Consider the following 27,146-nt stretch of genomic DNA (forward strand, 5'->3'; position numbering starts at 1 on the left):
CACCTAAACAATAATAATTCATACAATTAGTATCAAATGTGTCTAGTTTTTGTGTGTCTGTTCATTATCTTTAAATGTGCATCTTTAAAGTGAAACTCTTATTTGAAATCAATACATATAACAGGGCTTCCATTAAGAATTTGAAACAGGAAGTATAAACTTCCTGTCCATCAATTTTGGAAGTTTTACACTGAAATGTGGAAGTTAAAATCTTCCGAATACAATATCTTTTTCCACTATTTTTCAATTAGAATGTTAAAAATCAAGTAATTTGTAACTTTAACTTGCCAAATTCAAAGACTTATATTATAATAAATCATTTTAACTTAAGACTGATTGAAATTGTGACCATAAAAGTAATATTGACACAAGGTTTGAATATTTTGAACTTCCAAGCTTTCTACTTTGGTGGTTTTCTTCAAACTTATGGAAGTTTTTGTACTTCCTAGAAGACAATTTTGAAAGTTTTAACCCATTTCTAAGGAGTAATATACTTCCAAACTTCCTTTAATGGAAGGCCGCCTGCATATAATTGTATTTATAACACACATCAAATTGACTGATTAAACAATAACTACTTACTAAATAATGCATTTACTGAAATATTGTTTACTGATTTATAACAAGCTTGTAACCCGGTTTTTAATCGCAGAAAGCATGACAAACATTAAATGATTGGTGATTGCTAAAAGATTTACTGTGGTCTACTATAGTATCACAAGGCAGAAATACCATGTTTTATGTTCATTCTTATTAGCAAATTGAACTCAAAATCCTTCATTAGAAACATTGTTGTTGACATCTATTAACCCATTTTGAAAAATCAAAACAATAATATTAATTGTGATAAGTCTTGTTTGGGAGTAAGAGTGCATCTTTAAAAATAGTGTGCGTTTTTTCAATTTGTATAAAATATGCACCAATTCAATATGACAAATGAGACAAAAAATTGAAGTTAGGAAATAGAAGTAGTAATTGTACATAATACAAAACAACAAAAAAAAATGACAAAGCTCAATATAACAGGAAATCTATATGAAAACAAAAATCATTAAAGGCCATAATTATTTAAATTGAATTAAGGTATTTAAGTAATACACACTTTAATAAAAGCTTTCACCGACAACATAGTTATTATCAATGTACACTATGGGACTTTTATCCAAATTTTGATATTTTACCGTGAATTAAAAAAGTTATTTAATTTTCATTACACCCAACCCCAAACTCCAAGGGCTACAAAGAGCGATAAGTAAATATTTTGTCTATATTTGAATCTTGTTTCACATTATCAGAGCTTATGAAATAAACACAACAGTTTCTGGTGAAATAAACTTCAGTTAACAGAAAACATAAGTTCAACCGAACAGCATTATTTATACACATGCAAAAAATCATTTTGATTGATCTTGTGAGTCTTCTGAACAGAGCAGTATTTCAATGTTTGAAAATATAAAGCAGTTTTATAAATTCTTAAAAAATAATCAATAATAAGACAACCTGCTGAAATCTCTTTAAATATTTTTCTATGATGTCTAATGAACAATTTAAAAGACAATTTATGATAGTTTACCGTTCAATTTTAAAGAAAATATACATATTGTAATGTAACCATACATTTTTATAGCTAATAAAATGCTTAAAAATCAACCCTTTTCTTGTAAAAATTGATAAAGCTTTATTGGACTTATTCATAAAATGTAATCAATTAAATAAATTAATTTTACGTATGATACTAACAAAAACAATGAATGTACATTCAAATTAAAATATGTAAAGAAACAAGAACACTATGTACATGTAGGCGGTAATGCCCCTCCAAAAATGTCAGAGTGAAAGTTCTCAACTAATTTGTCTTTTTAATATTATAACATGTAAACAGTCTCTGTAGGTAATCGATGTCTATTTGTTTTATTTTGTCAATGGTATTCTTACATTTAGAATTTTTCACAATAAGTCTTCACTCTTCAACATTTGAAGTTTGGTCTATTCCCATGCGTTTGTACTTGTAGTGTGTGCACAGATGATAATTACTCAATGCTGAATCAATGCTGATTTGGTTTTTATGCCCCTTCAGGTTCTTTACCCATCTAGAATGTTTAGTGCTGTAAAGGAAAAAAAAAGTACTTTAAAGGCCTTTCTAACTTATTAGTATAGATAAAAATACTGCCATACATATACAAAATAAAATAAACAGTTTAATATTTCTCGACATTATTTAAAAAAACAACAACAACAAGCTGATACATACATGTAGATAATATATAAAGAAAATTCCTAAATTTATCAATAAAATTCATCATCATCATCATCATCATCATCATCATCATCATCATCATCATCATCATCATCATCATCACCACCACCACCACCACCACCACCACCACCACAACTTTATTATTGAATACAGTGAGTTTATAAAACAACAAACACCAACTCAAATATGTTTTATATGAAATACTCACATCATCTCTATCAGATGTGACTGCCTTGTGGATGACATGGATGTCAAAGCTGTCTCAATGATCCAACATAGTATTTAATGCAGGCTGGAATTCTTCATAACCCCAATTTGTTGACTTAGTAATATTCAGTCATTTTCCTACCTGAAAGAAATTAGACTTCTGATTATCAACCGGCAGAAACTACAACTGTGAAAGACAAATGCACATGTATCAATTATACATTCTGCACTAATATCTGTTTTAGCCAAGAGTAAGGGTTGGTAGGCACAAATGTGTAGTTGTTGTGCATATGGTTGATAATGATTCACAACAGTACGGGGTTTTAACGAGACCTACACCAAGCAAATGAATGTCGCTAGTGTCAAAGCTGTCGTGGCTTCCAGCCCGAAACCATGTACGTCTTTTCTTACAGGTTTATTTTGAAAATGTGCAGTTTGTAAACAAATAATGGGTATGTTAATGTATTATGGTATGTTAAAATAGGTTACATACCAAAACACATCATTTTTAAACAAAATTCTAAGTCTAATATTTTTCTAAGATAAAACAATCAAATAAAAGATTACATACTCATATCATATACATAAATAATGTGCATAAGTACATTTAAAAATATGAAACATGTACATAATGCACCAGTCAATTGTAACCATGGCCCCCAGGTCCGGGGTTATGCCGGGGATAGCCAGGGAAACGGGCTGTGTTTTACCTTTCAGGTGGCCCTGCAGTGCCGTGTGAATGCGGTGGTTTTGTCTTCGAGCAAAATATAGCGGGGAATATGCCTTACCTAGGCTCCCTGGGGTGCGGGGGCATATGGCAGGGATTTGACCATCAGTTCGACCTTGCAGGACGAGGATTTTACCTGGGGTTGGCTGGACCGAAAGTCAAAGTCCCGGCTATTCCCCTGACCTGGGGGGGGGGGGGGGCGTGGTTACAATTGACTGGTGCATAAGTAGATGTAGCATGTATATTTATAATAATATATAATTATAGTACATGTATGTAAAAATATTAACACGCTGTCTTAACATTTAGCAAATAAAAATGATTTCAGAATTCCAAAGATAAATTAAAAAACAAACATTTTTGAACACATCAACGTACAAAACTACTCAAAGATACTTACATACATAGCCCTTTGATACGAATATCCCAGTTCCATGCCGATTGTTGACATTCGTTTTTTCGACAGAAAATCTTGTCTTACGCGTATAATTCACTTATAATCCATGTTTTACTGTAATGACTCAAATTGTTAGGTGTATCGTAATCAACTGTCAGTGTGCACTTTTAGTGTTTACTTATTTTAAACGTATATTCATGATAAAATCATCACCCGAGTTTCCAACTACTACGATGTAAAAATTCCATTATTGACCTATGAATAGCGGGGAAATACCTTCTGGTTCTAAAAATAGCAACATCCGGTATGTGTTACAACTCGGGGACAATCGTAATAAAATTTTACTAATGTCACCTTCAACACATTAACAAATAAAGTTAGGTGAACATTTAATTCCAATATTGATTAGATTAAAGAAAAAAGATTACCTCATGGTTTTTCAATGCAGTAAACATAACAAAACAACATAAAACATAATTATTCCCATTCACATAATTACCGGTCCACACATTTTACATTTCCGGCACATGATATTTCAGATAACCAATCGGAAAACATAAACGAATCGGGAACAGTTATTAAACTTATTTGTCGTTCTTCCGAAATAATGCTTTGAAGGAAAATTGAAGACTATCTATTCAACCATAAAAAGCATTTTTAACACTCATGCAATCGCCACCCATTTGCATTTTTTAATCATTATAAAATAATAGTAAAACCCAACTGTAAACCAACTTAAAAACCGCTACTACCACTAACTAAAAAAAATTCCCATTCCATAATAGGCGCGCACTTCAGTGCGGCGCCAACAATTGTTAACATTCTAAATAACACGGACATAGCCGAACTATGACGGTTTAATCAACTTTCTAGATCGTAGTTACTCGGTCGTCTCCGGCATGGGTAAATTATTTAGACTGGTACCTTGCATTATCACCGATAAAATTATTGGTGTCGGGTATCATTTCGGGCTGATCCTTTTCGGCCTACTTTTATTCATTAATGTTTGTTTTAAATCGTGTGAATACCGCTTTGAACTTTCATTTTATATCAGTTAAATTTAATTTGTGTTAATTTCGTTATTGCGACTTATATTTGTTAGTAAAATCGTGAGAATTAGCTTTGTACTTCCATTTTATATCACTTAAATTTAAAAAAGTCAATTAATGTCGTGTTAAGGCACTTATATTTGTTATCAAATGCATAATTTGAACTATTATTCACAATATGCCAGTAAATTCTCACATGCTTATTTACTACCACAGCGTGTATATAAATCGTTTTCACAGAAAGTAAATTTCTAAAATAACGAACTCGTATGACCGGCGACCACTCAATACAAAAACACAAAGAATAACTTTTTTTAATTTCCTTTTTTAAACATTAGGCTTATTCATTTTATATGACGTTTTGGAAGTTTTACACGCGTCAAAACAAATTTTAAGTAAAGTTGAATAAGAGTTGATATCATTAACAAATATTTTTTTCATAATTAAAACTTATCCGTATACACTTCCCCATTGACTATTGCAAACATGTATCCCTATAGACGCCGCGTCTAAATACAGGAAGTTATACACGAGCGACATCGATTTTACACAACCACTTTCGATTTTCGCCAACATGACATTGTCAGCGCCGGTTTATCGATTGTACTCGATAATCGTTTCACCACTACATATAAGTACATGCAATTCGAATGCAAAACCTTAACAATTAGCTGTAACTCATGCGTTTTCTTAACCATTAAAATGCATGAGAGTTTTTCTCTGTGCCGCGGTATAAAAATTCACTAGTCATAATAATAAAGGCAAGTAAATTATCAGTATACACAGGTAAAACACATAAAATGTCCAGATTGAATCTGAAAATAAACATGTAATCGTGTTATGTATCAACATGTTTGTCCAATATTTCTCCATCACAAAAACTGTCAAAGTAAGAAACACCATGTTCCTGGTAATCTCGTCTTGATTTACAAAACTCTGGAAAAGTACTCAAACTAGCTAGGACTGAGCCACCAAGCCAAGTGGATTTCTTGCGTTCCGGTGGCGCTACAACAGTAATGCCGGTGCCAGAAGTGACGCTTCGTCGTAGCGATGATGTTATTGTATCGACAACACCTGTAATTAAAACGGTTTCATCATTTTTCATCTGTTTGCAAGTGGAATCGAAATTTTAATTCATGTATATGAACAATCTATTAAATAAAGCCTATTGCTACCAGGAAACAACATGTTGAAATCAAGGCTTTACAAATGGGCATAGCGGAAGATTCGAGGGTCATAGATAAATGGCTATTTAAACGCTTTCATAACTTATATGAGCTATATTTAACGACGCAATTTCTTTATCGAGCAACGATTTAAAGGGACTAGTCACCAGATGGTCCCCAAATCGACAACTACAGAATTTCCTTAAAACAAGCCAAGAATTATCAGCACGAGCTAGTATGAGGCCGATAATACATATTTTTACATGATTAAAATAATGTTTTGTCGCTGTTCAGCTGAGTTCGCCCGTTTAAAAGTAGCGAATAATGGTTTCCCAGTTTATAGTGTGTATATTTAGCATGTGAAAGTCACGTGATTACTACAGATACATATACCGACACTATTGTTAAACCTAATGGGATTTACATGGTAGACAAACCAAGTAAATTTAAAAATGGCAAAATACGCAAAAACTGCGAAAGCGATTGATACATTAGTAAGTAAGATTCAATGCGTTGTTCTTAACGATAGTAGTTTTTGACAATATTCTTTTTTTTTTTGCAATAGCATCGTCTGGTGTCTAGTCCCTTTAATTTTAAATAAAAATGAACAAACTGAGGACTCAGCAAGAATACGCATACAACTAGCTATATAAACGTAAGATAGTATTTGTTTTAAGACATACCGAGTGGCATGCTTGCTCCACCGGAAACGATGACATTTTTTAACAGTTCTGGTCGAACGTCATGGTCACACGCGCTGATGACGTCATATAGAATTGATTTTATACCTGCATATTTATATATGAAATAAATAACTTATACATACATTCATAAATACGAACCAAAGTTATAAGTATGAATACTTGTTAAACTAATGAAAATATTTACTAGTCACACGATAACCCTGAACAAACAAATGTATGCGTATTTTACAACGTTTAATACTGGTGATTTTCGAAAGCGGTCGTAATACGATTGAAGTGTAATATCAAATCGTAGGAGTATCAAAACGTTTATAACATTCATTGAATCCATCATGAACAGATAGACAACGCAGGTCCAATATCAAGCCTTGTTGGTATAGTTTTGTTTATCAAAACTGGCTAAACATTATTCAATTTTAACGAAGGTACTCTATCATTGTGAATATAACCTGGTTAACAATTAAAATCGTAATTGTGCATGCCATTCGACCACGTTCATAGGTCCTTGACCGTTTGTTATAACATTGTTCTGTTCTATGCTCCAAACAGGCTAACACCCCCATGTGTACACTAAGTACACACCTTACGAGACCGATAACGCGACGCCCATGAAAAGTCTTGTTGCGTCGCAAGGTAAACGTACACACCAAACTTATCTCTAAAAAAGCGACCGTTCAATAAATTTTGTTTTCAATATAAGAAGGAATCTGAAGAGAACGACAATCAATAAATAAGTTCAGGGTTAGTTGTTTACAGTTCGCCTTTTATCATTTACAAGTTTGAATCGAACATCTACCTGTACGCCAATAGTACGGACGAGAATTGTGTAATGTACACCAATAGTATGGACGAGAATGGCGTAATGAACACCAATAATATGGACGAGAATGGCGTAATGTACACCTATAGGGTGGACGAGAATGGTGTCATGTACACCTAGAGTATGGACGAGAATGGTATAATGTACACATATAGTATGGACAAGAATGGTGTAACAAAAGATTAAGGTACGCACGAAAATGGTGTAATGTACACATAAAGTATGGACGAGAATGGTGTAATGTACACATATAGTATGGACGAGAATGGTGTTATGTACACCTATAGTATGGACGAGAATGGTGTTATGCACAAATATAGTATGAATGAGAATGGTGTAATGTACACCTTTATTGTGGACGAGAATGGTGTAATGTACACCTATAGTATGGACGAGAATGGTGTAATGTACACCTATAGTACGGACGAGAGTGGTGTAATGTACACCTAGAGTGCGGATGAGAATGGTGTTATGTACACATATAGTATTGACGAGAATGGTGTAATGTACACAAATAGTATGGACGAGAATGGTGATATGTACACATATAGTATGGACGAGAATGGTGTAATGTACACATATAGTATGAACGAGAATGGTGTTATGTACACACATAATATGAACGAGAATGGTGTTATGTAGACCTATAGTATGGACAAAAATGGTGTGGTGTACAGCTATAGTACGGACGAGAATGGTGTAATGTACTCATATAGCATGGACGAGAATGGTGTTATGAACGCATATAGTTTGGACGATAATGGTGTAATGTTCACATATAGTATGGACGAGAATGGTGTAATGTTCACATATAGTATGGACGATAATGGTGTAATGTTCACATATAGTATGGACGATAATGGTGTAATGTTCACATATAGTATGGACGAGAATGGTGTTTTGTACTCATATAGTATGAACGAGAATGGTGTTATGTACACATATAGTATGGACGAGAATGGTGTAATGTACACGTACAATATGGACAAGAATGGTGTTATGTACACATATAGTATGAACGAGAATGGTGTAATGTTCACATATAGCATGGACGATAATGGTGTAATGTTCACATATAGTATGGACGATAATGGCGTTATGTTCACATACAGTATGAACGAGAATGGTGTTATGTACACATATAGTATGGACGATAATGGTGTTATGTACACCTATATAATGGACGGGAATGGTGTAATGTACATATATAGTATGGACGATAATGGCGTTATGTTCACATACAGTATGAACGAGAATGGTGTTATGTACACATATAGTATGGACGATAATGGTGTTATGTACACCTATATAATGGACGGGAATGGTGTAATGTACACATATAGTATGGACGATAATGGTGTAATGTACACGTATAGTATGGACGAGAATGGTGTAATGTACACATATAGTATGGACGATAATGGTGTTATGTACACATATAACATGGACGAGAATGGTGTTATGTACACATATAGTATGGACGATAATGGTGTTATGTACACCTATAGTATGGACGAGAATTGTGTTATGTACACCTTTAGTATGGACGGTAATGGTGTAATGTACACGTATAGTATGGACGAGAATGGTGTAATGTACACATATAGTATGGACGATAATGGTGCTATGTACACATATAGTATGGACAATAATGGTGTTATGTACATACATGTATATAGTATGGTCGAGAATGGTGTTATGTACACCTATAGTATGGACGAGAATGGTGTTATGTACACATATAGTATGGACGAGAATGGTGTAATGCACACCTATAGTATGGACAAGAATGGTGTAATGTACACGTATAGTATGGACAAGAATGGTGTAATGTACACATATAATATGGATAGGAATGGTGTTATGTACACATATAGTATGAACGAGAATAGTGTAATGTTCACATATAGCATGGACGATAATGGTGTAATGTTCACATATAGTATGGACGATAATGGTGTTATGTTCACATATAGTATGAACGAGAATGGTGTTATGTACACATATAATATGAACGAGAATGGTGTTATGTACACCTATAACATAGACGAGAATGGTGTTATGAACACATATAGTATGGACGATAATGGTGTTATTCACACCTATAGTATGGACGAGAATGGTGTTATGTACACATATAGTATGGACGAGAATGGTGTAATGTCACATATAGTATGGACGAGAATGGTGTAATGTACACGTATAGTATGGACGAGAATGGTGTAATGTACACATATAATATGAATGGGAATGGTGTTATGTTCACATATAGTATGGACGAGAATGGTGTTATGTTCACATATAGTATGTACGAGAATGGTGTTCGTACACATATAGTATGGAGAAGAATGGTGTTTTGTACACATATAGTATGGACGAGAATGGTGTTATGTACACATATAGTATGGACGAGAATGGTGTTATGTACACATACAGTATGGACGAGAATGGTGTTATGTACACATATAGTATGGACGAGAATGGTGTTATGTACACATATAGTATGGACTAGAATGGTGTTATGTACACATATAGTATGGACGAGAATGGTGTTATGTACACATATAGTATGAACGAGAATGGTGTTATGTACGCATATAGTTTGGACGAGAATGATGTTATGTACACATATAGTATGGACGAGAATGGTGTTATGTACACATATAGTATGGACTTGAATGGTGTTTTGTACACATACAGTATGGACGAGAATGGTGTTATGTACCCATATAGTATGGACGAGAATGGTACAATGTACACCTATCGTTTGAAGGAGAATGTACATCTATCGTTTGGAGGAGAATGGTATAATGTACACATGTAATCTGGACGCGAATGGTGTAATATATACCAATAGCCTGGACAAAAATGGTGTTATGTTTGGACGGAAATGGAGAAATGGACATATAGCCTGGACGAGAATGGTGTAATGTACACCAGTAGCCTTGACAAAAATGGTGTAATGTAAAACTCAAGTATGGTCAGAAATGGAAAACTGGACATATAGTCTGGACGAGATTGGTTACGGATGGTGTAATGCACAACAATAGTCTGGACGAAAATGGTATTACATAATTATACTTATAGTTTGGTAAAGTATGGTAGAACAATGTGTACTGTACACCTATAGTCTGAACGAAAATGCTGTTACATACACTTATAGTCTGAACGAGAATGGTAGAATGGTGTTTGTAATGTACACCTACAGGCTGGGCGAGTATGATGCAGTACACACTTTTTGTCAGATCTAAAATTGTAGAATGGTGTAGTGTACACTTATAGCATAGACATAGATAAGAATGTTGTAATGTACACAAATGACAAAGATAAGAATGTTGTAATGTACACAGATGACAAAGATAAGAATGTTGTGATGTACACAAATGACAAAGATAAGAATGTTGTGATGTACACAAATGACAAAGATAAGAATGTTGTGATGTACACAAATGACAAAGATGAGAATGTTGTGATGTACACAAATGACAAAGATAAGAATGTTGTAATGTACACAAATGACAAGGATAAGAATGTTGTGATGTAAACAAATGACGAAGATAAGAATGTTGTGATGAACACAAATGACAAAGATTAAGATGTTGTGATGTACACAAATGACATATATTAGACTGATGTAATGTACATAAATAACATGGATAATAATGGCATAATGTACACAAATAACATGGATAAGAATGGCGTAATGTACACAAATAACATGGATAAAAATGGCGTAATGTACACAAATAGCATGGGTAAGAATGGCGTAATGTATATAAATAGCATGGATAAGAATGGCGTAATGTACATAAATAGCATGGATAAGAATGGCGTAATGTACACAAATAGCATGGGTAAGAATGGCGTAATGTATATAAATAGCATGGATAAGAATGGCGTAATGTACATAAATAGCATGGATAAGAATGGCGTAATGTACACAAATAGCATGGGTAAGAATGGCGTAATGTATATAAATAGCATGGATAAGAATGGCGTAATGTACATAAATAGCATGGATAAGAATGGCGTAATGTACACAAATAGCATGGGTAAGAATGGCGTAATGTATATAAATAGCATGGATAAGAATGGCGTAATGTACATAAATAGCATGGATAAGAATGGCGTAATGTACATAAATAGCATGGATAAGAATGTCTGTTTACTGTTTACAAACGAGTCTGTCTGTAATATGTCCACGATATGCGTTTTTGATCTTTTCATGCAGTTTTAGTTTGTCAAGTACAATTCGTCGCTGTCACAGCTAAGTCGCCCAGGTTATATTATGCGTGTGAAAGTAACGTGATTATTACTGATATAACTACTGACGCTATTTTTAAATTTACTGAAATTGATGTGGTAGACAAACCAATCAAAATTCAAATTTGAAAAATACGCAAACAATTGCGATAATAACTTGTGTCGCAAGCAATCTGATTTATCGGTAAGTAATTTTAATCCGTAATACACAACTATAAAAATATTATGTAATCTTGTGACAATTTTTTTCTTGCAAATGTATCATCTGGTGTCTTAGACTAAGTCCCTTTAAAGAATAAATGTTAACATCAAAGGATATTTCGATTTACATCTGTTTTAATGACAAAATTTTACTCTACGAACTACTGATTACTGATAACTGACTACTACGTTGTTCCAGAGCCCATAAATTAACGATTAGATTTTCACAAATGAATCAGTAGGCCTTGCTCTGTCATCGCTCGTCAAACAATATTCACGTTTACACAAACGGTAATCTGTGGTTTATAGATGACAGTGTCATAAGTGTATACACCAATGAGACGTTAAACACGATGAACGCATTAGCAACCGAACAAGGAAACGTCAATGGAACTCACATAGTATAACGTATACGTAAAATACGTACGTTGGAAAATTAACATATGCGCATGCGCAGATTGTTAATTATTATCGCAACAATATTATATAAAGACAACGGTGTCTAGTCTAAACAAGGACATTTGTATTATCACGTTAAAAACTAAGTGATTAAGTGCAGGACAATGGCATCTAAACTTCTCGTCGCACTTTTCGTTTGTACTCTCCTGGCTGTATCCATCACATCTGTTGAAGGTAATTCGATTGAATACAAATTCTCAAAACACACATCGGTTAGGCTTTCTATAGTCGGGATATTTTTACATAACGTAAGCAAATATCAACTTAAAGCAGTTTGCTATTTAACCTAAAAGAAATAGAAAATGTGTTTACAGGTATGAATTAATGAGTTTTGTGTAGTTTGTGATTGCTATTTATTGGAGTGTTTCTTTCAACATGCTTAACTGTTAAATACTGAGAATACTAGCATTTGAGAAACGCTCACAACTAACAAACGTTCAACGTTTATTATGAATATTGCGAGTACAAACTATTGTTAACGTGAACGTGAATGCTGGGACCGGTAGCAAGCCTTGCCATTAGAATGGGACTTACCATTTACCTCATCAATTGTCAATAATCAATGCTCAATAATTAACGTAATGACATCTGCGACACTAACTGAAGTAGTTGAACAGCTTGTGTACTGATCTCAATGTTTACATACTGATCTCCGTGTTTACATACTGATTTCCGTGTTTACATACTGATCTCCGTGTTTACATACTGATTTCCGTGTTTACATACTGATCGCCGTGTTTACATACTGATCTTAGTGTTAATAATCTGATCTCAGTGTTTACTTACTGATCTCAGTGTTAATAAACTGATCTCAGTGTTTACTTACTGATCTCAGTGCTTACATGCTGGTCTCAGTGTTTACTTACTGATCTCAGTGCTTACATGCTGGTCTCAGTGTTTACTTACTGATCTCAGTGTTAACATACTGATCTCAGTGTTAACATACTGATCTCAGTGTTTTGCGTTATCTCACAATTGATAAGTTTTGTCTCAATCAATATACTTGAATATGCCCCATTCGACGAAGATAAATTGTGGTTTGTTAAACGTTATTTTCACGCTCTTTTGAACACCCATGTTAGCTAACGTGTTAGTAATATTAAGATACTAACGTAATTTACAACCATAACAAAGCAATAATGAAACATTATTTTTACTGACCATATGTGTCACGCAATGCTTTTCAGTTGGTGTTTGTGTCTATCAGAGATGCAAACGAATGGTAACATTGGTATTCGAATATTCAGTACTTTTAGTGGTGTATTTATTGGTGTAAATGTTAGAAGTTGTAGTAAGGTATTATTAATGGCTATAAGTCAAGTATTAGCAGGAGCATTTTTACCATGCTTTGGCGTAGCCTGTATCCGCGACGTTCCCTGATTCCCCAAATTAGTCTCTGTTATTTCCCATTTTCAGAGAAAATCCCAACAAAAACAATTGAGTTTGAAAAACCCCGATGTATTTCAATACCACTGCAAGCATTGTAAAATTAGTTTGGCGAAAACTCCCGGCTGAATGACGTTACGACATTACCTTACAGGCTCTGAGATTGACCTTGACTTATATAACCATGGAAAACCAAGCCGACTCTGGAACTTGTAAAATAATAAAACGAAAACAAACGTGGATTTTAACTTATCTATTGTACAACAAAATTCATGCAATTCTTTACTATGTAGTTTATTGGCATTACAGTTTCTGGAAGCATATGACTTCTCTGTCATGTACAACACACACACACACAAACTATATCCGATTTGACAATGAACGGGAATGCTCGTTTAAGTCCAGACCTCAACATTTGAATAGAAAACGATTTTTGTACCATGACTTATAACGACAATCTAATGTGTTTTGTAGGAATATGTTACGAATACCATTGCGCGCGGCAATGTCACCACCGGCGCCCGTTTTACGACGAGTACGCCTTTAAGTACCTGTGGCCGAACGTGTGTGGAAAGGTTGCAGTAGAGAGGTTCAACATGAAGGCATGCTGTAGGACCTTTGGACGGTATTAACAGAGGTACGTTCATTATTCCTACTATTATTATTTTTTGTAGTATATACACGCATTGTCCGCTTACACAATAGACGAGTAACAATTAATATTGGAACAATGTGCAGCATTTAAGCTAAAGCTGTACGAATACATCACTTGCTGAAGATCACCAACCCGTCTATAATTGCGAACTTTATTTTGGCTATATAAACATCTACCAATCAAATCTGATATCATCATCAATGTGGAATATTGGGTTTTACCGTATTCTGCAATAAAAGAAGAAAGGGATGACATATGGTGTGGCTTAACGTGTGAACCCTTTAGTTGAAAGTACCACTGAAACCAATATCAAAAAAGGGATCGAAAACTTTAAAAACATTCGTGTTTTGTTGAAATGTTCCTGAAGGGATTTTTTATAGCATATTATGAACTAATTGGTCAAAAGTGTGTATAAGCATGGAAATATATATATATATAAGGCATATATATCTTCTTTGGAACTATTGCAATGTCTTGCCATGTCTGTTTACGTATTGTGATAAATATTGTATAACGTCAAGGCCAATGATTTTGCAACCTGGCGTTGCACTAATGTCAGAGTATGAAGAGAAATTTGAAAATAAAAAAAATAATGTCAATAAGAAATAAGAAAGAAGAGGGCAATTTAATTATTATTTAAATGCCATGGTGTATGTCGCTTTGTACTCCATTATGCTTTGGCAATGGATGTCATTTTACCATACTACATGTACTTTGAAGTTGCATGAAAGGTGACTTAATCGTCTGTTAAACACTAGATTTAACTTTCTATGTAAACAATCATTTATATTTATCAAAATGACGAAAACAGCTATAACAGATGACACTCGGCTGAGCATTGTATCAATATTAACTGTATTAAGGCATATTCATATCATCATGAGTGTTGAGGCTACTGACTCTACATGGCTAGGAACAAAACCTTGTATTAAATATATTTTTCTACTGTTATAAGCTTGTTTTTCTATAAAACAAACCTATGAGGTCGGAGATGTTTTCCGTAATACAGTGATTAATTACTCTGTTTCAGGTATATTTCAAACCAAAGCCACCAATCCATCATTGACGCACTTGTTATTCACATCGATACGTTGGCTAAGCCAATGACAACTTTATTGTTTTGTTTGTAAATGAAAGCTTTTGTTATTTAAACTGAAATAAAACAAAAAAACAGCCGCCATTGTGTTATACATGTATCGGTATTGTTAGGCAGTGTTATCCTTAATCTACTCACTAACAAAGATTTCCTTTACCTGCCTTTCATTATTCACTACCAAGGATAAGCAATATTGAGGGATTTATTTCAGCAAGCTTTGAAATAAACTAAAATTCAAGTGTGTAGTATTGTACCAGAAGAGATGTGTTGATAACAAAATTCACAGTTATTCTAAACTGGCAAGATAGAAATATGGTCATTCCCTGTGGTTGCAGCCGAGGGCAACACATAAATGTTAAGAGTTAATTTTTGGGGAAGTACGCACGCTCTATTTTCTGTAGATCGTCAAAATTACTCTCTTATTATATGTTAGAGTACATTTTGACAATCTACAGAATGGAGCTAGCGCAGCGAAGCCACAGGCCGAGAAAGCACGCGCTCTTTTCTGGAGATCGCCAAAATAAACTCTAACTTTTTTGGTGTTCGTACTTAATTAGCCGATAATAAAAAGTTAAACCATCAAGGCGTTCGTTTTATTTAATGTGAGTCGGTCGATTGTAAATGTCGCGGCTTTGTGAAAATGTTATAAAATTGATTGATGTTGGTGTAAAAAGTTGGAAAAAGCACCGAACAATGAATTTTATTGCACTTTTCGTTTAGAAACCAACAAATTGTTGATACTAAGCTTATTAGAATTACCTTAGTTTGTTTAAAGTACAGAACATTACTGGGACGACCTCGTAATGTTTTTTATTCATTATGATCTACAAAAGATTGCACATTTTTGTACTGAAAAAGAAGGATGGTAAATGCTTAATTCGTATTTGAATATTGTCACATGAAATCAAAATCTTTCATAAATCTGTTTACAAAAAATGAAGTTATAAATCGACCACAAACGCAGAGAGCCGAGATCCCCGTGATTTGTAGTGAGTCCGGACCCACTAGACGGTAAAATATTACTGAACAGAGTTCAATGAAATCTTTAAACAATTAAACATTATTTGTATTTGGGGGGGGGGGGGGGCATTTCTAATGATTTGAGCAAAGTGTTTAACTCACTTGATTTGTCAGAGTTTACTAGACTTTTACAGCATTTCAAACGATAAATTCCGGATGTTATACAAGAGCGACATAGATAACAACTTTCGATTGTCGCCGACATGACATTGTAATTCGCTGTAATTCACGCGTAATCTTAACCATTAAAATGAATGATTATTTCTTTTCTGCGCCGCGGAATAAAAATACACTAGCCAATATAATAACGTCAAGTAAATTATCAGTACACACAGGTAAAACACATAAAATGCACAGAACGAGTCTGAAAATAAACATGTTCTGTTCTATTCATAAATGTTAACAAAAGGGGATTTACCTTGGCAATGATAATGTGACATTGCACAAATATTTCTTATTTCTTCGTCCACCTCTACAGCTGTGCCATCAGGTAGCGTGTGTTGTGTACTCTCTCCATATATGCAAACTCTCTCTTTCAAGTATTCCATTTGTAACAGGCGTCCTGCAACATTGATTAACCAAAAGCCTATGACTACACATCGTACAATAGTGAGGAGAATGCTGTTATGCCTTTTTGGTACAACGGTATCACCAACACGACGACTGTGACGATAATGTACCTCCTATTAACCAGATATACACAATTTATAGAAGGGAGAGGGGACCAAGTTGAATTGGGCTTCTTGAATGCTTATAAATTCTTAACTACATTATACTGAAAACTGTTGACAAAAATGATATCTTGGTTCTTAAGAACATGCATATGGACGTCACCCGTATGCAAATGAACATTGATATGTTGAAAAAAGTTAATGTATTCTTGACACTTGCCAATTTAACTATATATATATATATATATATATATATATATATATATATATATATATATATATATATATATATATATATATATATATATATATATATATATATATATTATAAAACAGTCTCGGTTGCTTATATGTTACGGCCCGGGAAAAACTAATGGGCATTTAGAAATGGCACACAGCTAGTTGGCATACTCAACGAAGATGAATATGAGGTTCCACATCTCGCATCCACAGTTCGTGCCAGAGTTTCCGTGACATCATGTCCACCAACATTGATTCTCTGCATAGCCGTGGTGTTATTTGCATCGTCAAAGGTACTACAGATTTTACCTGAAATTAATCATGATGTAAATGCGGGCAATCTTTTGGAATATGCGAAAAATGGCAATCAAAATAAGTTTTCGTTACCGAGGACCATCGTGGGTCTAAATCACTCAACTGAGTATCTTTTATATCTTTTAAATGTCTAGATTGCTTCAAATTATTCCAAATGATATTGTGAAACTGAAGCTTTTTCTCCAGCAATGAGTTATTGTTTTACCAGTTGACAACACAAATAAAGCCTATTGCTACCAGGGAACGACATGATGAAATTAAGGATTTTCAAATGGGCATAATGGAAGATTCGCCGGTCGTAGTTGCATAGCTTGTTTAGCACTATCATAACTAATATGCTTTATACTTTACGACGCAAAATTGTTAGCGGGGGCCAAATTAAAGGGACAAGCTACCAGATGGTAAAAAAATCGGCAAATGCAGTATTTTCTCAAGACTAGCCGAAAACTGTCAATACAAGCTAATGTAAGACAGATAATACATGATTTTACAATAAATATTTAATAAAATACAATATTTTTTTTTAATATTTTGCCGCTGTATCAGCTTAGTTTACCCGTTTAAATTTAGCGCATGATAGTTTCCTATTGAATGCAAAAGTCACGTGACTCGTACAGATACATACGTATACCGACGCTAACTTTAAATTGACTGGAATTTACGTGGTAAACAACCCCAGTAAATTCCGAATTTGGAAAATACGCAAACACTGCAACAGATACCCGTATCGTAAGCGATGTGATACACCAGTAAGTTTCAATGCGTTGTTCACAACGATATCAATTTTATGCAGTTTTTGGATAATTTTCTTCCTTTCTTGCAATTGTATCAACTGGTTTCTCTTTTAAGTCAATGTCTTCAAAATTAAGACTGGGTCAATTCTTCAATGCTTGTAAGTTGGTCAAAAGGTCACGTTTAACATCATCAACTCACACTTTAACGAGTTTGCCAAACTACACATTGTCCAATTGACAATGTTTGAGCTAAAAACAATCGGTCAAAAGGTCATGACCAAGGTCATCCAAGGACAGAACTACAATATGTTTGCAAAACAGGACAGTTCCTGTGAAACTATTTTGAAATTGGAACAGATGTTTCAGACAAGATTTTATCTAGTACATACATCGATGTAAAAAGGGCTGTCTGCCTTTTCTAACTGATCAACTTGAAGTAAGCACTATTTGTAGAGAGTCACTCATTCATACCTTCTGTGACACGATTTTGAATAGTTTCAGACTTTTTTTTAAAGTTCTTTCCAAAAACATTTCCCAACATTTATAAAGGTTGTCATTTAAAGGTAATTATTTGATACAGTACTAGTAGTAGAGGGCGGTACCCTAGGTACTTTTTTTACTATATATTCAATAGAAAGCCGTCATTTTGTCTTGAGGAGTCATTTTTTTTACTATATATTCAATAGAAAGCCGCCATTTTGTCTTGAGGAGTCATTTTTTTTTACTATATATTCAATAGAAAGCCGCCATTTTGTCTTGAGGAGTCATTTTTTTTACTATATATTTAATAAATAGCCGCCATTTTGTCTTGAGGAGTCGATTACATTTTTATTATATATAAGATTTAAAAACGCAATTTTACTTTGAGGAGTCATTGTTCTACCTGCATAAACCAATATATGTAATATATAGCTGCCTTTATATATTTAGGAATCACTTTTTTAAGAGTATAGGTACAAGGGGACTTAAAGACCGCGCACACCTATAGTGGTAGTCTGCATACGTAATATTATTTCGAGAACTCGTGGGGTTTAGCATGTGTCCGTCAGAGCCCCCCGTTCAGTTTGTCATTCGATTCTTAACCAGATACTGCTTTGTTACAAGAACGCAACTTATCGTTGATTTAGAGATATATGATGTAATAATATGAACAATAGATAAGTTTTTTATTTTTATTTACAGATTTACAACATTCACATGTTCGCATGAAAATAGTATTATATTATTTCATACATAACACATTATAGAGCACAACAAAGCAAAGTCGATTCAATAACCGTAGGGGTATGACATGTATCCATCTTTGATTACTCTTTTATCGAACACCGGTCTATAATCTTTCTTTTGAGTTGTAGTTAATAGACGGGCGGCATCTCGATCGCGGACAATTTTAAATTGGTCAGTTACTGTAACTATATCGTCTTTGTCCTCCGTCACCATTCTCTTTATTGTATTAAAATTAATATCCAGACAGTTCTTATGGTTGAGAGTTATACCACGAACTTTACAGTGTGTTGTCTTTCCGTCCTTGTCAGGGCTAACCAACTGGAAGGCATAATTTTTAGGGCCTCCCGTTACAAACACCTTTATTGAATTCCCAGGTGTCTCGTCAGTCAAGTCACCTAATTAATCACCCAGGCTAGGTACCCATTCTCATGGATTTGTCGAAAAGACGATTGAATCCGTATACGCGTACAGGGCACGAGAACCAAGCCGATCAAGGTAGGAATATAGTTTTAAACGTGCCTGCGCCGTAGTATAGGCAGCTATGACGACATTTGTTTTCTCTGATATTTCAATGAACTTTTCCTTATAGTTCCATCTTATTTCTACCATGTCCTCAGATACAAAGTTCACGCCCGTCACATCCTCTCGGTCTGAAGTTAGCTGTCAAAGTATATGGAAGGGTCGTCGATGTATTCAACCTGAGACATGTTGGGCCTTTGACCAAATTTTCCCCAGAACGAATTCAACATGAGTTTGGCCAGAGCACGCATTCCGGGATTCTTTTTTATGTTGTTATAGTCCAACAGAATACCTTCTTTATCATAATATAACTGGGTGTACTTCTGTTTATCGTCCTCTGTTTTACACCAGTCAGGGCAACCACTGGCTTCCTGTTTAATATTCAGGAATGTATTAACGTACTGTGTGAATAGACCACCGGTTTTCGTTTCAGCGTCATATTGGGATATCTGATCAAAATGCCATATATATACTTCGTATACATTGAGTACACGATACCCCTTTTCAACAGACTTTTTCAATTCATCAGTAACCCATGTACCAATAAAACAACGCTCACTGTCTGTGTGTGTACATGGATCTTGTAGTTGCGTATCGGTACATGTCCTACATAAAGCAAACATTAACTTCCCATTCATTTTACAAGGTAATACGGGAACAAAGAGTCCTCTGGGGGGTAGGACCTTACATTTTATGAGACCTTCGTAGGTGTCGATACCTTTGAAATCTTCAGTGATTATGGTAGGATGACCTAATGGTATTTTCCCCGTTTTATTGATAAACGGGTACAGTGAAGTGACGTCATAGTAGTTGAGTGTTTCACCCCGACTTCGTTCCTTAAACAAGGTAAAGGCTTCTGTTCTTCCTCCGAAAAAGCATCCCTCGGTTGTAACTGCGTTACGTGTTCTAGGTCGTGTACAAAAGCAGCCATTTCCTGATTGTTTTTCATTTGCTGTTCAAATTCAGATTCCCAGATAGATTGGTACACGTAACCTCTGTCCTCTAGATATATTTGTTTGTCTAGTGTCTTTTGATAGAGATCACCCATGGTTAATTTACTGACAGGATGGAGTGTAGAACTGGCATACATTTTTGGATTTCCATGCCAAAAATCGCCATGAAATTCAAGAACCACGTTCTGACCATTTGCCTCATAATACCCGTCCACTTTGTATGGTCCAATGACTTTCTCTCCACCGTTTCGAGCGTGTTGAATACGTACATCCATTGTATGTGATTGGTATTTAAGCCACTGGAGAGCTTTTATAGATTGAACTTGTTCAGGATTGTAACCGTGCGATGGAATCAAACCTATAGTGTCCTGCTGCAGAAAATTAGTCCGGAAAACACGCTGACAAGCCGAAGCAATAGTAATACTTTTTTCAAAAGGATCCACGCCGGTAATATGTATAAAATCCTGCCTAAAACTCAAGGCACTCCGTCGTAATATGTCTACGTCTGATGTACAGTACTTGAGAAGTTCATATTGAAAATTGAAAGTATTGTGTTTGTTTTCGTTATACCATTGTAAGAATAAGGCTCTATCGTCAGTTTTCATAGCATCTAGGTTGTAATAGGTCAAGTCAGGTAAATGGTCCAAGACAATAGTCTGATGTTCCTTCTTATTGTAAAGGTGTGGAAAATATCCCTGGGCTAACTCAGAAAAGCCAAACATCTTTGGGAGTTTGGACAATGCCATTGGCAGAAAGTTTAGAGAATCGATCATCTTGACGTTGCTATTAGGCTCAAACAATGACATTATTTTAGCCCCATTGGGAATTACACTTGGTAATATTCCATTTGTGTACAAATATTTTAAATATAATAATATAATATCTTCTGAAAACAACCAGTCACAAAAAGCATCAATTGTATCAACACCTGAAAACACGAATTCATTCTGGCCACACAAATTACATACACTTGTGCTGGACACGTTTTCACTCCGAACACACTTTATGAGCTAACATAGATTTGGCATGTGTTCAAAAGAGTCACATGTTGTCTTTTTACAATGAATACACTTACCGTTTTCCCCAATTTTAAAACCGCTTTCGCATTCCACAATGTCTTCTTGGGTACACTCAAAATCGAAAAATATATATGTTTGTTTATTGTCTTCTTCTTGTTCATCTGATTCTTCAATTTTCTCTTCTGGCTTCATATAACACTGATGTTCCTTTTCAACAGTCTTTACATGTGCCACAGTATTTTCCACCGCATTTATGTTTTCCTTTACACATGGATCTGTTAATAGTTTAGAACAATGTACACAGCGATGGTAGGTTTTGCAGGTCAAATTTCCCTTGGCAGTTTGATTTTTGTGTAAAGTATAACACTCTTGTCCCTTAAAAAATCGATTACAGTAAGCGCAGTGAATCCAGTCATCCTTGCTAGACTCGTGTATTTTATAACAGGAATGACACACATTGTTACATTTATGTTTCTCCTTGTGATCGTATCCTTTTTGACATTCTGTACAAAAATAGCTCCTTCCTAGAAATGCTGGCATACTCGTGATGATGTCATAATGTTGGTCATGGTGATACAAGAATATCTTGTTGTCCGAGTCAGGTCCCTTGTAAATTATACCATTGGAATGGTTTTTGAAATCACGTACAGTTGGTAATTTGTTAACACGGCCTGGAACTTCTTGACTTCCTCAATTCCACAGGCTTCTCTTGACACGCTGGCATCACTGTGTAGTTATGCGGCCAGTAATCCTTGTATGCTGGAACCCTTACGTATACTCTCCCATTTTTCGTGTTTATCTATTCTAGCTTTCGCCGTGACAATGGCTCTTGCACAGCATAGCTCATCGGTGTTTTTTATACGTATTAAACACTGTCTCGACGGATATATGTTTACTCACCGAACGAGACGTGATGCAGGTCACCAGAAAAGCGTTTTATCGTAATATTTCATTTATTATATACCTGCCTATTTAATTATTCCTTTTTATTTTTCGCTTTCAATTTGATTTAAATTTACCACCATCTGTCAAATGCGCGTATGAATTCGAATGTGTTACGTAGTTTTGTGTAATGAAGTCAAGAGAGGCTACTACAGCGAAACGAAGTCAAAAGTTACAGAATTAACTTTATTGGGCAAAATAAGAACGAAATATTTTGTGTTTAAGCAAAATTAACTAATTGCTAATACGAAATTAAATGTCACAGCATAAAAACAACAACCACAATGGTACTTATTTTACGAGTATACGCTAATCGTCATTTCCTGTAGACGTATCCACAGGCATCTGAATCATTAATTGTTTGTCACTAAAATATTGTTTAAAACCATTTTGGGTACATACAGTGAGATAAACAACACATCTGAAAACACAGAAGAAACTTTTTTGTATATCAAAGACACTAAATATCTTCAGATGTGTTGTTTATCTCATTGTATGTACCCAAAATGGTTTTAAACAATATTTTAGGGACAAACAATGATTCAGATGCCTGTGGACGTATCGCGGCCATTTTTAACAAAGTAAATATTCGTGGGATATTTTGACGATCTTACTATGCAGAATTGAGGGAAGTTCGTGAGTCAGTCGCTATTTCTATCGATGACGCGAATAATGTCAAAATAATATGTATGCGAAGCTTCAAATGCACGTTCATTTGCATTTAATGCAGCCAGATAGCAGTCAGATAGTTTATCTAAGATTCTTACCACTTTTTCCATTATGTCAATACATATTTACTATGTTTTGAACTTATTATAAAAACATAATAAAATCAATATCATTTGTAAAGTGAACATACTCTATTTCCTTTACCTTGTTTACCTTGGGTAAACTTATAATATATTTCATATAAGAACCATCCTGACTATGTGCGATTACCTTATGTCTTGTAGTTTGATTTGTTTAAATGCATTTTATGTCACAATTTATTTATGTGAATCAATATCATTTGTAAAGTGAACATACTCTAGTTCCTTTACCTTTTTGAAATGGGGTAAACTTACAATGTATTTCATATAAGAACCATCCTGACTACATTGTATGTGCTATTACCTTATGTCTTTTATGTAGTTTGATTTGTTTAAATGCATTTTATGTCACAATTTATTTATGTGAATAAAAAACTATTCTGTTCTGTTTTTAACAGACTGGAAAGGACGGCCATGACCCGTGCTGGAATTTTCGATCCAATTATTACCGTTTTTGATGGCCACAGCATGCGTGACCGACCCTCCAATGTCCAAAACCGCACCTGTGAGGCGACCACTGCTGTATAAAGCCAGACACGCCGGAATCGCAAGATACAGAGCAGGGATGTTAAACTTTTCAAACATGAGCTGGAATAATCATGCGTTGTCAATTAAAACATTGATCAGCAACATATAAACATGCCAAAACATTCGAAAATACGAACAATATTTGTGAGCAATATAAGTATATACTTTTACAAGCGTAGCAAAGCATTTTGATAATGTATAAATTCATGACATTTTGCCACGCAATTATATTTGTTCTAGTCCTAGAATATAATACACTTTGTGTAACATGTATGGACAGAATAGAGATCAATCTACTTGAAATCATATACCAATTTATACGCTGAGCCATTATCAAGTACGATCCTGCTCTTAAGTCAGATTGGAATATAGAGACGGGCTGACGTAAGAATTAAACATAATATAATATACACTTTTGCCGCTGATTCTTGTCACAGTTAAGCAGTAAATTAAACAGAGGATATTTGTTTCGTTCCGAGTACTATCGCAATATATCTTACTGAGTTGGCTCCAAAAGTTATATATCAAGGGTGGCGTAGTAATGTACATGTACATGTAAAATTTTCAGTTAAGTTAAAGCGTGTAGGCTCGCCCATACTCGCACAAATCACTTTACTCGTGCTATCGTACTTGTCATTCTTATACGCGATACACAAAAAGAAGCCCACATGTACAATCAGGGTCTCACTACCTATTTTATAAACATTTTCAAAGGAGCACTTGCCTCAACAAGACTATGTCTGTTGCTCTGTTCATTGTTTGGAACCTCCGTCACAAGCATGGAACAGTCCGCGATACCACTCCGTAACTCCTTACTAAAGACGTAGTTCAAAAATCTGAAAGGTGACAAACACTTACGTTGTACGAATATTATACAACAAACAGCCCATGTCATAAAGTTCGCGGTGATTTAACTACAATGTACTTTTTAAAGGCGGTACATGAATACAAATAGAGAGAAGTTTTCCAGTGAATCCGTGTCGCATTCTTCCTTAAATTCATTTCAATTCCTTATGCAGTTCAAGTTAAATATGTGCACAAGTAGCATACCTTTCCATATGCTCCCAGTCGGTCACCGCTCCTCTAGACATAGGACATGACAGTTCATGTTCTTCACCGGATTGCAAGGCAGCGGTCCCAAAACATAGCTGATCAGGCTGTGACAGGGTGAAATATAGTTGTTTAAAATCACTGACAATTATAACACTTAATTATTGATATTACCTTTGGAATGTATTATAATTACCACTACGTATATGTTAAGAGTTTATTTTGGCGATCTACAGAATCTGGAGCAAGCGTAGCGAGGCCGCAGGCCTATAATGTTTAACTCGCGCTGTTACTTTTGTTTTTAAACGGATCGGCTTCATCACATCTGCCGGTGTACTTTTACTATAGCTTAGGAAATTTACTTTTTGAAAACGTTAAATTTCCGAACAGTAATTAGCTAGCATTGCACTCCTGTGTACACCAATAGATTCGCTGGACGTGTGCTGTTATAATCAATCAATGAAAAATATATGCGTAGATTTTAGTAGTTGTTAGATGACATGAAGTAACATTTTAATGATTAAGAATTGGCGTAGTGAGCGAAGTACGTCAGGTCATCTGTCTTAGAATACTATCTTATTGGCTGACACATTGCCAACGCAAGATCTAACGAAGGGCCGCGAAAGTTCAAAATTCTTCATGATAAAGCCTAGTGTAACGGTCCGCTGTAGGCGGCGGATGTTCGTTCATAATAGTATTCCGTATAAAACGGAAGTACGTTCGTAATACGTATGTAAACTTGGTTAGTAATATGCAAATTAGCAAAACCCGGTATCTGTTAGAAGTTAGTGTTTATAAAGACCAGTGGACCACTTCACGGTCGAGCATGCTTTTCCCTGATGGGATCTGTTGGTGTTTATTTGGTCTCACACGTTACACTAGTACTAATTAATTGGCTATCTGCAATGTCATTAACATGAATGTTAAAGAATCATGTAACATAACCATATATTTGGCGGTCGTTTTCGTCAAATGCCGTCTTAATAACTAAATCGATATTCTTTTGACGGTCTCATAGATATATCAGTTACATTTTGGGTGTGTAGAGTGTTTCTACCACTAAACCAATAGCCCACGGATCCGTCACTGGAAGTGACATCCATAAAGTCAAACACGTAATTATACTAGGGGGAGGACGTAATTTCGTTTCATGCAAACATTAAGTGAGAAAATTGTTTCATGGCAAACAAAATGGCGGATTTAGAATGAAAAAAAAACCGATTCTGGTACCAACTTTTACCTGGTAAGTGGAAGTTTTTCTTTAAATTTTGTATATATATTACTCAGCTCGATAGATCAGACCAGAGACTTTGACATTTCTCGGAATAGTTATTTATTAATTTACACCATGGACCAACAACTAAAACGACCACACGCACCTGTGCTTTGGCAACTAGTGTCCGTTCATACGCCTGTGCAGTTTTATCCCCTGCGTATCCAGCCTTGCACATCCACGTACCAAGATCAACAACCACTGGTTCGATATCACCGTCCATTTTACCGCACTCCCCAAATTACGCGTAAGCTATACAGATAGGTATTGTTTACAAACTAAAGTAAGTTTACGTCGCAGAAAAAAACTGATAACACACTTAATCCGACTGATAACGTAACGCATCGCCTTGAAAATAAACTGCAACGAAAAATAAATTAGTTATTATCATAAAATGATATACATTTAGCGATTTAAGTATAATTGTCAAATTGTTGTTGGTAAGAATATTCAACACTA

General features: G+C 34.9%; 2 protein-coding genes across 4 annotated transcripts; one reads left to right on the forward strand and one right to left on the reverse strand.

Moving 5' to 3' along the window:
• Positions 1 to 5,384: 5,384 nt before the first annotated feature.
• On the reverse strand, positions 5,385 to 27,126 carry LOC128202738 (uncharacterized). Of its 3 annotated transcripts, XM_052903826.1 has the most exons (8): positions 26,794 to 27,126; positions 25,415 to 25,521; positions 25,089 to 25,200; positions 24,286 to 24,424; positions 17,490 to 17,627; positions 16,826 to 16,969; positions 6,487 to 6,591; positions 5,385 to 5,711 (listed from the first exon to the last, which is right to left on the reverse strand). In XM_052903826.1, the coding sequence occupies exons 1-8, from the start codon at positions 26,908 to 26,910 to the stop codon at positions 5,476 to 5,478; spliced, it is 1,098 nt and encodes a 365-aa protein (XP_052759786.1). In that variant the 5' UTR covers positions 26,911 to 27,126; the 3' UTR covers positions 5,385 to 5,475. The 3 variants fall into 3 exon arrangements, with proteins under 3 accessions (XP_052759786.1, XP_052759785.1, XP_052759787.1); XM_052903825.1 differs by lacking the exons at positions 24,286 to 24,424; positions 25,089 to 25,200; positions 25,415 to 25,521; positions 26,794 to 27,126 and adding an exon at positions 22,142 to 23,018; XM_052903827.1 differs by lacking the exons at positions 5,385 to 5,711; positions 6,487 to 6,591; positions 24,286 to 24,424; ... (1 more) ...; positions 25,415 to 25,521; positions 26,794 to 27,126 and adding exons at positions 8,992 to 14,518; positions 22,142 to 23,017.
• Positions 8,352 to 15,467, forward strand: LOC128202737 (uncharacterized). The gene is made up of 3 exons (XM_052903824.1): positions 8,352 to 12,424; positions 14,111 to 14,273; positions 15,322 to 15,467. The coding sequence occupies exon 1, from the start codon at positions 8,360 to 8,362 to the stop codon at positions 9,518 to 9,520; it is 1,161 nt and encodes a 386-aa protein (XP_052759784.1). The 5' UTR covers positions 8,352 to 8,359; the 3' UTR covers positions 9,521 to 12,424; positions 14,111 to 14,273; positions 15,322 to 15,467.
• Positions 27,127 to 27,146: the final 20 nt, after the last annotated feature.

Source organism: Mya arenaria, chromosome 9, assembly GCF_026914265.1.
Source record: "Mya arenaria isolate MELC-2E11 chromosome 9, ASM2691426v1".
In the NCBI taxonomy this organism is placed as follows: Eukaryota; Metazoa; Mollusca; class Bivalvia; order Myida; family Myidae; genus Mya; species Mya arenaria.

Excerpts from the sequence above, each read along its gene's own strand:
- LOC128202738 (XM_052903825.1), bottom strand. The coding sequence starts at position 22,625 with ATGCCAGCATTTCTAGGAAGGAGCTATTTTTGTACAGAATGTCAAAAA. Across the intron at positions 17,628-22,141 it reads TTTTAAAATTGGGGAAAACG|GTAAAATCTGTAGTACCTTT; the intron begins GTAAGTGTATTC and ends GATTAATTTCAG. Across the intron at positions 6,592-16,825 it reads GTCACATTATCATTGCCAAG|GTATAAAATCAATTCTATAT; the intron begins GTAAATCCCCTT and ends ATAAATATGCAG.
- LOC128202737 (XM_052903824.1), top strand. The coding sequence starts at position 8,360 with ATGTTCACATATAGCATGGACGATAATGGTGTAATGTTCACATATAGT.